The 15121-nt window shown below is 39.0% G+C and overlaps 1 protein-coding gene across 7 annotated transcripts in view; it reads right to left on the bottom strand.

The window, feature by feature from the left end:
* The window catches only part of CHST15 (carbohydrate sulfotransferase 15), an 88380-nt gene that overhangs the window by 21148 nt on the left and 52111 nt on the right, over positions 1–15121 (bottom strand). For all 7 annotated transcript variants that reach the window (XM_054035896.1, XM_054035900.1, XM_054035897.1 and 4 more), the window contains exons 2-5: positions 11506–12583; positions 8535–8874; positions 4276–4422; positions 210–366 (exon numbers count right to left, since the gene is read on the bottom strand). In XM_054035896.1, the coding sequence (XP_053891871.1) occupies positions 210–366; positions 4276–4422; positions 8535–8874; positions 11506–12048 (1187 nt within the window). In that variant the 5' untranslated portion in view covers positions 12049–12583. The remainder of the gene's footprint in view (positions 1–209; positions 367–4275; positions 4423–8534; positions 8875–11505; positions 12584–15121) is intronic.

Genomic DNA, 15121 nt, shown 5'->3' with positions numbered 1-15121 from the left:
ATGAAGCCATAAATATTTACAAAATCTAAAGTTAATTATAAATCAATAAAGCTACAAGGGTATTACAAGTATTAACACTTATACCAGAAAAGAACTAGACATCAGGCATATAAACAGTATAAGTACATTTATTACATCTTAAAAAAAAAAAAAAAAAAACACCCTTGTTTCTAGTGAGAAAGAATTCCATGCACTGCTTTATTGCTAACCTTTCAACAGGATCCCTCAGCATGACGATAAGTTTGGCATGGGGCTGGAAAGCATGGATGAAATCCTGGATTAAAAATGGAGGTTCTCCATCAGTACTGTTGTCATAGAAGAAAACCCAGGCATTGTTATCCCACATTGTAGAAGCACTGGCCTCTCCTAGAAATGACAAGTATTTACAATGAGTATCTTTGAGTAATTTTTTTTTCTTTACATTGGCACAAAAGATGTAGATCCTGATCCTCAGATGGTGTAAATCAGTCTGGCTCCATTGACTTTCATGGCCTTATGCTGATTTACACTGCCTGAAAATCTGGCCCATATTTCTGCAGAATCAGGAAGCTCTTAGTTAAAGACACGTTTATATAATTACACAAATTATCACTGTCATTATGCTGTACTTCTGAAAATGGTTGATGAATATGCAAATATATTTAACTTTAAAAGGGTGTGACCAATTATGTAATGGACAGAATTTGTACTCTAGTGGTAGTAGAGCTATTTCCTACCGTCCAGACAGGACGAACTTATATCCATCCCATAGAGATTTTCAATTCCACCTTATCTTTAAGGTACTTTCTGAGAGTTACTTTTAACACTTCCCTAATTGCAGGGAAGTAAGCCCTAAGTGAATGACATCATTTGTAATGGCCAGCCTGATAAAAAATGTAAAGAACCACTCCAAATAATCAGTATTGCTTAGACCAGTGGTTCTTAGCCCCTGGTGGGCCGGGCCGGTTTGTTTACCTGCCACGTCCTCAGGTTCCGCCGATCGCGGCTCCCACTGGCCGCGGTTTGCCGCTCTGGGCCAAGGGGGGCTGCAGGAAGGGCGGCCAGCACGTCCCTTGGCTCGCGCCACTTCCTGCAGCCCCCACTGGCCTGCAGTGGCGAACCGCGGCCAGTGGGAGCTGTGATCAGCCGAACCTGCTGTTGCGGCAGGTAAACAAACCGGCCCGGCCCGCCAGGGGCTTTCCCTGAACAAGCGGCAGCCCAAGTTTGAGAACCACTGGCTTAGACCATGAACTGAGGATTTGAGAGATACAGAGGCAATGTGGGAATAAAAGCATCAGTCAGCTTGTCTGTGTCACAGTGTATTGAATCTTTCCTTCTCTTCAGTTATTATTGGAACTTTATTATACACCATCAGAGATACTGTACCATAGCATCATGTCCCATTGTCTCAAGTACAGATATGCACTTAAAAGAAAGACAAAATCAACTGATTTCAGAATGAATAATAAAATACAGTTAAAGACCAGATTCTGATGTCTTTAGGTCAAGAAAAACCTTACTCTGAAAGTAGTATTATTTTAATAGGACTACTCCTGGAGTAAATTACTACTCAGTAACTACTCAACTGAGTAAAGGATATCAGAATCTAGCCAATAGTATCACATACTGCATCTATCTTTTAAACTGTACTGTCTCCTTCTGCTGAGTAACACTAAAACTAATGAGACAAAATTTGCTTCAACAAAATGTATGCTTTAGCCTTTTTCAAGCTCTCTTTTTGCCAATGTGGGAGGCACTAATTTCTGTTAATGAGTTTTTGAACCAAAAGGGATGAGAAAAAAAAACCCTTGTAATTGATAGTTCTGTGATTTAATCATGTACAAGTACATATATGCAAATATATTCTTATTGTAGGGAATTTTCTTTTTCTCTTTCTTTGCCTCCTCCTCTTCTTTGTATTTGAATCCTCATTTTGGAAAAATCCAATCAAGTTTTTAAATTTAAAATAAAAATTGCCAAAGCCTTCATACTAAATAAGCATTTATCAATTCCTTTAGGCTCCACTTTTACCTACTGTACTTCACTAAAAGAACCTGGAAGCCATTAGAGACCAGAATTATTTACTGATATTCTCATTGTCACTGTCTTGAAAGGAGAAATTGGGGCTCTACAGTCTAAGACTGGAAGTCCAGAAGATCTGTGGTTTCTCTTTCCAAATCAATTATAAACACCATTACATGACCTTGAGCAGAGCATTTGACATGTTAGTTCAGTACAGGTCAGTTCAGCTCAAAAGCTGGGTAAAGTGGAACCGCAAAAGACTAAATGTAGCATTGGAGCAAAATCCCCACACCAAAACAGGAGTGAGAGTCTGTATTTGTATTACCGGTGTAACAAACAAGATCCAGTGCTGTAAATATGTGTGAAGGCATGTGTGGAATATAAATCTTGCATGGACTGAATAAGAGCAATGCATTTAGATATATGAGTACTCTGACAGTCCAGATTGGCACAGCTCCACTGAAGTCTATGGAATTACACCAATTTACACTAGAGAATTTGCCCCACAGCCTGCATCCAATTTAAGAGCCGTGTTAGGCCCCAGATGCATCGGAACCAGTGTTGTCCTGCTGTGTGGGAAGAGGGCAGGAAATGAGGAACCCAGACAGACAGTGGGCTCCATCCATCCTATTGCACAGAGGTGTTTGGGGGGCCAAGCAGCTGTCTAGGGCATGGGCGCAGGCACAGGCATGAGTCCATATATTCATGAATCTACCCACCAAGGAAGCAGTTGACAGCAGCTACAGAAGCTACAGTAACTGCGACAGAAAGCCTCTGAAAATAATCTGCAGCCTTTCATCTATCTAGGCAGCCAGCTATCCTGCAGACCTAAGCATGGTGTCTGAACAATTAAGATATTCCTTCTCGCCTTTGCTCCTTTGGAACTCCTCTGAACAACAACCCATATAGGACCAGATTCTACCATCCTTACCTACAAGAATAAGAATAGTGGAGTCTAGTCCTTACTTTGGCTGTGGATTTGGATCCACATGTTTACTTTTGTATACATGCTCTCAGTTTCCTCATTCAGGAGAGTGAACTTTAAGCTAAAGATGCTGGTTTTGTGCAGTTAATTTAGTATAGCTTGTGTTCGGAACCAAAACAGGATGACTGTGAGGAACTAAAAGGAAAAAGAAATTAATTCCTACCCATTTGACAGTGTCTCTTTACACATAATACAGATTTAATATCTGTAAAGAGGGTACCCTATTCAACACATGTTGAATTAATCACTGTTATATCCACTGCATTTATATATCAAATTATCATAGCACAATCAAATATGTACTAATTTTTCATATGGACTTAAAGCACATACTTCATGATTAAACTGCCTACTTTCATTAAAAGAATAAATTTACAATGTCCTTATCCTGAGATTAATGGAATAAAATCATGTCACGTTTTCATAAAACATTCTTGTGAATTTATCAGATTAATGATCGTAAATAAAAAAGTCCTGCTTAGAATGCCTGAAGCTAGAACAGCAGTGTACTCTACAGGTCTTCTAAAGATCTACTGTTTTATTTGCGAAAATATATTACCTAATAAAGATATGACTCAAAGATTGTTAGAATTTGAAAATACTGTTACATGACAAAGTTAAAGGAAGGTTTATAGTTTTAATTAAATTTCCCTTTTTAATAATCTGAAGTTTAACAATGCAGCATTCTAAGGAAACCTGATTTTCATACATAATGTAGACTGTCTCTAGACTAGATTGTTTTTTACTGAGGTCATAAAAAACTGATTTAATGAGCATAATAATTCAGAAATTTTCCTGCAAACTTAATAAGGGCCAAAGTAACCTTGGCGATAAGGGAACTGAGACTACAGAAAAAACATGAACTCTAGAAAAAGCTATAACAAGAGGTAAAAGTATTAAAAATGTACTCTGCTAATTTAAATAAGTGAACTGGGTTTATCTAAGCATTTCACCTGTGAAAGTATTGTAATACTGTAATATACTGTAGTACTGTAATATAAATAGCAGGAATATCTGCAGATGTCTCTGATGGCAGAACTTCACAGGACCCAGTACTGCAATCTTGCCAGGCACAGAACATCCATTTAGGTAAAGGAAAGCAACCTGCCTCCAGAGGAAAACAAATAATGCACCTATCTGTAGACAGGGGCCTTACCGGACATCAAATGGCCCTCTGCTATGATTAACTTACCGCAGACATAAAACACTTTGATTAAGCTTATTTTACCATTGCTATAAATGTTACAACTAATTTAGGACCATATTTTCGTAAGTAGTATTTGCAGTACCAACGATGATGTGGTTCATCTTGCTGCGCCCTTTTGTTACATCACTCTGTAACACACCCTGAATCTGATATGCAGCCAAGTCAAACAGATCAAGGTAATCTTCCACTGGGTAGCGATCATGAAATCCATCCCTCAGACGAATTATTCCTAAAAACAAAACCCTAATGAGTAAAAAAGAAGCTAGAAAATTAAACTCAAGAGCCAGATCCACAGTTGGAGTTAATCAGCAAAACTCCATTGACATCAATAAATCTACAGCATTTTACACCAGCAGAGAATTAAGTCAAGGAGCACAACGTTAAGATAAAATGGCAATTATGAAGTAGTTGTGATTCAAGATACTAGAATACTAAAATATAAATTCATGTCGAGAGGAAATATTTTAAAGTGCCATATTTTATAGAACCTGAATGAATAGCTTGAACTTTCCTCTAAGTTTAGCTTTTGAAATGAACATAGAAGGCCAGATTCTGCTCATTTACACCAGTGTAAACTGGAGTGACTTCACTTTGGATTTACACTAGTCCTGAATCTGTCAATTACACCCACACTTAACAAATCAGAAAATCAGCAGATTAACAACACTGTCTTCCAAATTTGAAGAAAACAGCACCTTTCTGCAATTCTTGGCTTTGACAACAATTGTGCCTGAGGGTGAATGGATTTCACAGACACTTTCAAACAAGATGGGAAGGGGGAATTAAAAAATTTGGAGGAGATGTTTTGTTTATTAATGCTTTTCACCTACCAATCTAATTAACAGTAATAGTAAATTGAACTGGTAACAAAATGATATCAAGGTATAATTCCTATTTTATTCTTTTGGGGTGGATCCAATTTCTGTGAAAGCCAATAGCAAAACACTGTAATCCCTATGCTACATTTTCCTCTACATGCACCTTGCAGTATCACCAGCCCTCATTCTTCATCTCCAGCAACACCAGCTGCTCTTAGGTATCCTCTGCTCCTTTTTCTTTTTTGTGCCTGCTCTCTCCACTTGCTCCTGATCCTCTTCCCATTTCCCTATTCCATCTTGTGTGTTCCCCCCATTCTCTGCATTCCTGTTCTTACTCTAGAGATTAGTAAGGCCCAGCTCTGAGAAGCTGCCCTTAGCTTACTTTGATTTATACATCCTGGCTCTTCAATTGCAAATTACGCCAATTTAGATCTATGGGAGTCTGAGTGCAAGGGAGTCTGTTAATGTAAGGAAATCTAACGTTACACTTCACCTCTGAATTTGGCCCTGTCTCTCCCATATGCGCCATCCTGGCAGACACAATCAGCCAAGATGCTTTGGCTGACAAGCCCTACATTTAAACATCTGGAGATTAGAAGCAGGGTATTCTCTGTGGAAGGTTCTAGGAACTGAAATTCACTCCCTCCATTGATCTGACAGAACTTGAGCCTATTAACCATCAGGTCATGATATAAGGCTTATCATTTATTTCCAGGCTTTTACCTGAGGGGCTGACTGTGAAGGATGAATTTGATTTTAATAGATTTTTAAGACTAGGAAAGAATGCATTATGATCATCTACTCTGACTTTCTGCTTTGTACAGCCCATAGAATTTCACCCAGTGATTCCTGAAGTAGAAGGAATTGTTTCTTTCCTATTATGTCTAATTTGGTGGGGAAATCTATTTGAGGGTGACATTGTACTTGTGCTATACTGTGTGATTCCTAAATTATGACTGTGCACTCAAAATATCTGATGAGCACATTTTAGAAATCTAAATATAATAATAAATTAAATACATTATTTATGGTAACAGACAAGAAAAACTAATGTGGAAAAGGAGATATCTACCTATCCTTTTCTTCATTTGTTTTGTGTGTGTGTGTGTGTGTGTGTGAATACACACAAATATAAAAGGTGTGTGTAAACAGATATAGATACCTCCTTTTCCACGTATGGGTGGGGTCAATATTTATATGTCTAGCCAGAGAAATGCAGAGCGTCTCCAATCTCCATTCAGCCAAATACTGAAATCCTAACTCAGGTTTTACTCAGTCGTCACTCAAGGATATTTATATAAATAAACCATCTGTGGTATATATATGAACATTAAACAAAATATCACAGATGTTATTAGAAGTGAATCAGGAAAGTTGGGCTTTTCTAAGGTCTAGTCTACACTACAGAGTCAGGGCCACGCAAAACAGCTTACATCGACCTAACTATGGAAGTTTCTACACTTAATCTCACTCCTGCTGACGTAACTGCCCTGTTATGCCGTCTTAATAACTCCACTTCCATGAGTGGCGTAGAGTCAAGGTCAATGTAGTTAGGGCAACGCACTGTCAGTGTAGACACTGTGTTGCTTATGTTGATTGTTACTAGCTTTCAGGAGCTGTCCCACAATGCCCCACACTGACAGTACAATTGATACAAGTGCTCCTGGTGAGGACGTGCACTGCTGACACAAGGAGCAAACTGCAGACATGCACAAGCGATGTAATTACTGTGGTGACTGTACGCCAATATATGTTAAGGCAACTTAATTTTGTAGTGTAGGTATGGCCTAAGTCTGAGCCAACTTTCTACTGAGCTGCTGCTCCACAAATGAAACACTTATGTGTTCACTAAGGGCTACTTTTCCAAGGAGTTTAAAGAAGAAAACAAGTAAAATCTAAAAAGGGCTCATAACCATTTCCCTGTGCAGGATATAGAACCCCAGCAAAATAAAAAGATAAATACATTAGCAGAAAAAGGATATGCTTTTAAACCAAACTAAGGAATACAATCATAGAATCATAGAAATGTAGGACTGGAAAGGACCTTCATAGGTCATTTGGTCCTTCCCCTGCATTGAGGCAGGACATAGTACTATGTAGACCATCCCTGGCAGCTGTTTGTCTAACTTGTTCTTAAAAACCTCCAATGACAGAGACTCCACAACCTTCCTAAGTAATTTATTCCCATGCTTAACTACCCTTACATTTAGGAAGGTTTTCTAATTTCCAACCTAAATCTCCTTGTCTGCAATTTAAGCCCACTGCTTCTTGCCCTGTCCTCAGTGGTTACAAAGAACAATTAATCACCCTATTCTTTATAACAATTTTCACATACTTGAAGATTTATGCCCCCCCCCCCAGTCTTCTCTTCTGTAGACTAAACAAAACCAGTTTTTCCCTCGTAGGTCATGTTTTCTAGGCGTTTAATCATTTTTGTTGATCTCTTCTAGATTTTCTTCAATTTAGCTACATCTTTCCTGAAGTGTGGTGCCCAAAACTGGACACAATACACCAGCTGATGCCTTGTCAGTGCTTTTCTTGCAACAGTATTAAGTTGTTGATCCATATTTAGTTTGTGATCCACTATAACCCCCAGACCTGTTTCTGCAGTACTTCTTCCTAGGCAGTCATTTCCCATGTGGTATTTGTGCAGTTGACATTCCTTCCTAAGTGGAGTATTTCAAATTTGTACTTATTGAATTTCATCCCATTAAATTCAGACCATGTCTCCAGTTTGTCAAAATCATATTGCATTCTAATCCTGTCCTCTGAAGCACTTACAACCCCTCCCAGCTTAATATCATACACAAACTTTATGAGCGTACTCTCTATGCCATTATCCAAATCATTGATGAAGATAATGAATAGAACCAGACCCAGGACAGACCTCTGTGGGATACCACTCGATATGCACTTCCAGCGGGATTGTGAACAATTGATAACTACTCTCTGACTATAGTTTTCCAGTTAGTTGTGCACCCACCTTGTAGTAGGTTCATCTAGGCTATATTTCTCTAGTTTGTTTATGAGAAGGTTATGTGAGACAGTACCAAAAGCCTTACTAAAGTCAAGATATAACACATCTACTGCTTCTCCCCCCCTCTGCCTCCCAGCATACACAAGTCTTGTTATCCTGTCAAAGGATATTAGGTTTGTTTGACAGGATTTGTTCTTGACAAATCCATATTAACTGTTGCTTATTACCTTATTTTCTTCTAGGTGCTTGCAAATTGATTGTTTTGATTATTTGCTCGATGATCTTTCTGGGTACTGAAATTAAGCTGACTAGTCTATAATTTCCTGAGTTGTCCTTATTCCCCCTTTTTTAGATGGGTACTATATTTGCCCTTTTCCAGTCCTTTGGTATCTCTCTCCTCCTCCACAGATATACTCCTCTATCATTTTATCAAAAGTTAATGAGGGACTTACTTATAACTTGAAGAAGGCACTACTCTCTGAAGAGTTATGCTTCCATTTCAGTAACTGCGGTTCTTTTGAAATGTTAGAATCTATGTTTACTCACCAAATCGCTTCCTTGTCCACCAGTGTGGTTCTTTAATTGCTGAGAATCTAACATCTGGGTGTAACCTGAGCCTGTCATAAAGATCGGTCGTTCCACATTTTGGCTGGCCTATTATGTAGAAATGAGGAAGACAGCGCAGCCGATAGTGCTTATCCTTATAATGATACAAGTGGTTCCAAAATACTTTTCTGAGGTAATCAAATATGGTCCGAAAACGCTTTGAATACAGTGCATATGAGTTTGTTGTGTAAGGATCTGTTGTAGTATTTCCTCTATATTCTTCATACCAACAAGGATTCTTGCTATTTGGAAGGAATTTATTAGGAATTATAGAAAACATCTGCAACATAAAGAACAATAATTTCAGTCAAGCAAGGTTTATAATGACACTTTCTTATTTAACACAATTAGTGAGAACAACGCAACCACCATCATTTTTCTACATTTTTTTTTTTTGCCAATTGCACAACTCTGTTATTGACCAAACTGGAGCCAGACCCTGCACAGCTGCATGAGGTGGAGAGAGGGTGCCGAGCCAGATGGAGAAGGGAGAATATTCATACACTCATCAATTTTAAGGCCAGAAGGGACAACTATGATCATCTAGTCTGATTTCCTACATAACACAAGCCATAGCATTTCACTCAGTAATTCCTACAGTGGAGGAATACTTCCTCCTGAATCCATAAGCGAATGTGATAAATCCCAGCAATTTATGGTCAAAGTACTACACTTAAGCAAGAGTCATACAATGCCTCTCAGCTCCCCTCTGGAATATGCACCTCTGTACCAACCCAATGGCTGCTGGCACTTTTAGAGTCCAGCCCAATTCCTGTCAAAGACAATGGAAAGGCTTCCAGTGACATCAATGGGGATTGGCTTAGGACCTAAAGAAACAACTGAGCCAAGAAATATTTAAGAATAAAACTGAACATATTTTCCATTGTATCACTTAATACCAGAAGTATTTTTGGGGAGGGTGCTGGGGGGGGGGTTAATGAAGGAAAAGATTGAGGACAAAATCAACACAGTAAAAAAACACCTTCTGCTGTTAGCTCTATTAGGGCTATCCAGAAGCACTGTATGACTCTTGCTTAAGTGCTGTACTTCAACTACAAATTGAGCGCCTCTAGCCTCCATTTAGCCAAATCCTGAAATCCTGTCTCAAGTTTTACTCAATCTTCACTCAGGGATAAATCCCATTTCTGACTTTAGTGAAAGACTTCCCAATTTAGCCCATTGACTTCAATGGGAGTGGAGATGTTCAGCCTTCTCAGAATCAGGCCTTATCTTTATGCTGCAAGCATCACTAAACTCTATGAAGCCTGCTGGAATTTGTAGTACTACTTAATTTAAGGAATCCTTAAAATAAGCTTGCAAAGAATAATAATTAGTAGCACTGAAAAAAAAAAAAGCCAAAGATAAAATAATCAGATGAAATTAACTTCCAGTTTTTAATTCTGAAATACAAGATTTGCATGAGTGTTTGGAATACCAATTACTAGATTTCTGGGAAGGCACACTAGCAATCAGTTATTAAGGGAGGCTGTTTTTTATTTATCAGTTAAATGTTTTGGCACATCTGACTAACTCCTCTGAATTATTTTGTATAAAACGACAAGGAATAAGATCAATATAATTGTACTACTCATGCAAGATTGTCAGACTTCTTTTCTCAGATGTTCAGATCATTTATATAATTCATCTGTTTTGCCTATGGCTCAAATACAAATCACACCCACACACAGAGAAACGTGCATGGAATAACAACAAATTATTGACTAAGGTGAAGATGCAAATTTACGAGACTTGTGAGCGGTCATCCCTGCTTTATGGTTCAGAAACGTGGACTATATATGCTAGGCACATCAGGAAACTGAATAGTTTCCACATGAGATGCCTGCACAAGATCCTGAAAATAAAGTGGGAAGACAAAATACCAAACACAAGAGGTGCTGGAGCGTGCAGACTGACACACTTAGAATCCACTATCCAAAAGAAGAGGTTGCAATGGATTGCTCATGTCAAGAGAATGGGAGAAGACTGTATTCCCAAGAATATTTTGTACATCAAGTTTCGAGACGGCTCTAGAAAGCGGGGTCACCCTTTATGTGGTACCACGATATGTGCAAAAATGACATGAAGTTGTTCAGCATCAATGTAGAAAGCTGGGAGGAGCGCGCAGAATCCCAGTGCAGAACATCTGGCACTGGGTGCAGCTCAACATGAAGCAGCTTTGATCTAGAGCAGGAATTGGCAACCTTTGGCATACGGCTCGCCAGGGTAAGCACCCTGACAGACCGGGCCGGTTTGTTTACCTGCCGCGTCCGCAGGTTCGGCTGATCGCCACTCCCACTGGCCACAGTTCACCGGCCCAGGCCAATGGGGGCGGCGGGAAGCAGTGGCCAGCACATCCGTCGGCTTGCGCCACTTCCCACAGCCCCCATTGGCCTGGGACTGTGAACTGCGGCCAGTGAGAGCCGCGATCGGCCGAACCTGCGGACGCGGCAGGTAATCAAACCGGCCCAGACCGCCAGGGTGCTTACCCTGGCGAGCCGTGTGCCAAAGGTTGCCAACCCCTGATTTAGTGGATGGAAGCAAAACAAGAAAGAAGAAAGCAGCGTGCAGTAATCTTAGACTACAACTCAGACAACACATGGAACTGTGACATTTGTAACAAGCTGTGTCACTCTCGTTTTGGGCTTGTCAGCCATAAGTGGATTCATCAGGCACTTGATTAGACCTCTTATGCATACACCATGGTCCAGTGGATCGACAGTTGCATATTATACATATACAGATAAATATATTTATCTGTAGGGAAAAGACTGCAGCAGTTGGTGTTCCAGATCCATATCGACTTCAATTAGCTATACTGTTTTACCTCATCTGAAGATCCGGCCCAGAATACTTGAAATAAACAAACATACATGCATACATCAGTTTCAGGGGGAGTTTAGTTTATACTTACATGCAGTTCTTGTTTCTTCAGATCTTCTAAATCTGGACGTTGTCTGTTTATAAACTCAATCTTTGAAGTAATAGTGTCAATAATTAATTTAATGCTTGGATAATCCCTTACATATGAAATATTAATTTTAGAAGACTGGTAATGGTCTTTCGTCTCACTAAGGCTTTCATTGTCCATTAAGTTTGGGTTGCCAGTAAAAGCTCCATAATGGAATGGCGAAGGTATTAGTAATAGGCCATGTTTGGCTCCAGTCAGTATGTATGATGCCATCACTAAAGTCATTATTATCAACCCAAATATCAAGCTGCATAGCTTCCCTTTCCTCAAGCAAAAAAATCCATTCCAGCTTTCATTATGATCAGTCCTTACTTCCAAAACCGCTAGCAAGTTCATCTGCTTACTATCCACATACAAAGGAATTATATTTCCTTGTTTGCACACAGGACACTTCTGGTTAATATGATTAGACCCACGGCATCTGAAACACTGTTTGTGCAAGTCATTTGGTAATAACTGTATGCAACAATTAATGCAATGCCTCATATTAGTACCGTTAAACTGCTATATTAATGAGCCATGAATAGCCATAAAATATTTCTGATACATACAAATTATTTTCTGAAAACTTGAAATAATTTAATTCCTTGCATTATGATATATGCTGTAATTCAGAAAGCCAGGTTCAAACCAAAACAGCTAAAATATGCTGAAATTAATATACTGTCTCAGTCACAAATGAAAAAAATACAAATAAAGCTATGGTGGACATGTTTCATAAAGACTTGGCTCCTTAAGGGAAATCTAGTAAAATAAAAAGCAACCGCAAGTCTTGCTCAAGTTTTTCCCATTGAACAAAATGAGATGGAAGAAACTTCACTATATAGTGTGAAAATACACAAAAAATAAAAAGACCTCATTGTCCTCTGATGTACTTAGGAGTAAGCAATATATGTAGCCCAGACAGAAGGTGCCTTGGAAAGTCCAATATGCTCTCAAAAAAGGTAGGTTCCAAAATGGAGTGCTGCTTCTGAAAGTTTCATCTACATAAAGGTAGCTTCAAAGATCTGTGTTGCATAACCTAAAAAAAAATAAAAAACAAAAAATATATATGGGTATATGCCAATAGATAAGCCATTACATTAATCAGCTGCAATACAAGTACGAGCTATCACTCACAAACACATTCTTAGTTAATTTAGCAACCTTAATTGAAAGGTATCTTCTACTTAAAAACAAAAAAATTATAGTTACAAAATTTAAACACACTGAAAATTTGGAAACTCAGCTAAAAGCTCTCTAACCCATAATTAGACTCAGTTTGAGAGCCCTTTGCTCACACTCTTAACCTGTTACGCGCGCACAAGTTGCACAATTTTCTTCAGTAATTACAAACTGTTTATTTACATTGGTGAGCCAGCTGGCCCTTTCTTCGGTGACTTCTTCGATTGAATACATGAAGGCCCTTAGGCATTGCAAAGCAAAGTGTTCGGGCACCTAAGGTGTGGAGATTAATGGAAGGAGGTGGCACACGTCAGGACCCTAATGGGTCTCTGGGTGATCGCTACTTCCCACCACAGATGTAATGAGGTTGAGTAGTGTCCGCAAAAGAGAAACTAAACAACGAATTATTTCTCAAGAAAGGTTTTTACTGACTTATGACTATAAAGGCAACACAGACAGAATGTGCCTAGCGACTTCACGTATACTGTAACCATCTCCAACCAACACAAATTCATATGCAATACTGATACATTAATCAACTATAGTTTACTAATTTTAACCTACCTATTAACTAATTTAACAATTTATAAACTTTTACAGACTTTTATGATAAACTTGATGGTAACTTTTACTGAAGATGGGCACAGCGACATGCAAAGCTATTATTGTTTACAAACTACTAGCTTCACCAACGCTGTACCAGTTCCCAGCAAGGCACAAAAACATATACAGTTATTATATATTGATTAACTATTGACTACTACTATCTCTAAACAACTTAAACAATTTACTAATATAATTAAACTATAGTATTAATACAGACTTAAGATTAACTAGCTCGAGCACAACCAGACCTCTTCACTTCAAAACCTTACCCTGCATTCTTCCAAAGATACATTACCTTCAGTTGACCATTTTCTGCACTGGCCAGGCACAGATAGTCAGTGAGGCGCAAGTCCCTTTGGTTCAGGGGGTGTATGTGAGCCTGACAAAGAGCGATCTCCTTTAGGTTAACACACACACACACACACACACACACACACACACTTGCGTCTTTACACCTATTTTATACGGTATTTGCTGGCCGTGTTTCAAAACAGGTCAACCAATCAAGGTGGCCAAATGTTCTAGGGTGGTATTTGCAGTTGTTTTGATCTTATGAACTGTGCACCTGTACTCAGCTCATCTCTTCTCTATGCGGCTAATGGTGGTCAATTTGCTAGACTCAAAAATGCTTGAGTTAGCTTAAAGAGATATTTGGTTGCAGAGCATAGTAACCACAGGTCTGTATTTATCTTTACAGAGTTTCCTTTTTAGTTTATAAAGCTTCCTAGCTAGATTATGCTTATGCTTGCAGGATTCAACTGTACTCGCTTCTTACAACTTCCAGAAGTTTTAGGCCTAACACTGCTTAGTCTGACACTACTTGACAAGGCTTATGCACATTAATCACATAAGGTACCTAGAAAATCATAGGAACAACACTGATCCACAAACCTAGGCTCCCTGTACGATGAATGGGAAGAGATAAGTGCCTTAGAATATGATTCACAAAAGACAGCATGGTAGAGGGCTCCCTACCTAAAATAGCCAATAGGAGATGCTGATGTGCTAAGGCCACCACTTTCTCAGAGATAAGTGCCTAAGTCCAGGCTGCAGGGAGGTGCCTACCTCTAATCACTATCCATGTATGGGAACTCCTCTCCTGGCTTAGGTCCCTCATCATTTCTTGTAGGAACGAATTAGGTGCCTGACTCACTCCATATGAAACAGCCAGAGCCACAGATAGTAGTGGTTTTTCATAGATTCCAAGGACAAAAGGGACCACTGTGGTCATCTAGGTTGACCTCTTATATAACACAGGTCATAGAACTTCCCCAAAATAATTCCTACAGTATATCATTTTGAAAATCGTTCAATCTTGATTTCCAGGATGTCAGTGATGGAGAATCCACCATGACCCTTGGTAAATTGTTCCAGTGGTTATTCTCTGGTAAAAACGTATGCCTTATCTCCAGTTTGAATTTGGCTAGCTTCAACTTTCTGCCATTGGATCATGCTATACCTTTCTCTGCTAGAATAAACAGCCCCTTATTAAATATTTGTTTCCCAGGTATGAACCTATAGGCTTAATCCAGTTACACCTTAACCTTTTCTTTGTTAAAATAAACAGATAGAGTTCCTTGAGTTTATCAGTATAAGGCACATTTTCTAATCCTTTTATCTTTCTGTGGTTCTCCTCTGAGCCCTCTCCAATTTATCAACATCCTTTTCGAATTGTAAGCACCAGAACTGGAACAGTATTCCAGCAGGGTTTACACCAGTGCCATCATGTCAGTGGTGATGACCTAATAACTTTTAGCCAAGGGGTTAGAGTACTCACCTGGGAAGTAGG

The sequence above is a fragment of the Malaclemys terrapin genome, chromosome 7 (assembly GCF_027887155.1).
Source record: "Malaclemys terrapin pileata isolate rMalTer1 chromosome 7, rMalTer1.hap1, whole genome shotgun sequence".
Lineage (NCBI taxonomy): Eukaryota > Metazoa > Chordata > Testudines > Emydidae > Malaclemys > Malaclemys terrapin.
The sequence above is the reverse complement of the archived record's forward strand: the minus strand, read 5'-3'. Positions and strand labels throughout refer to the sequence as shown.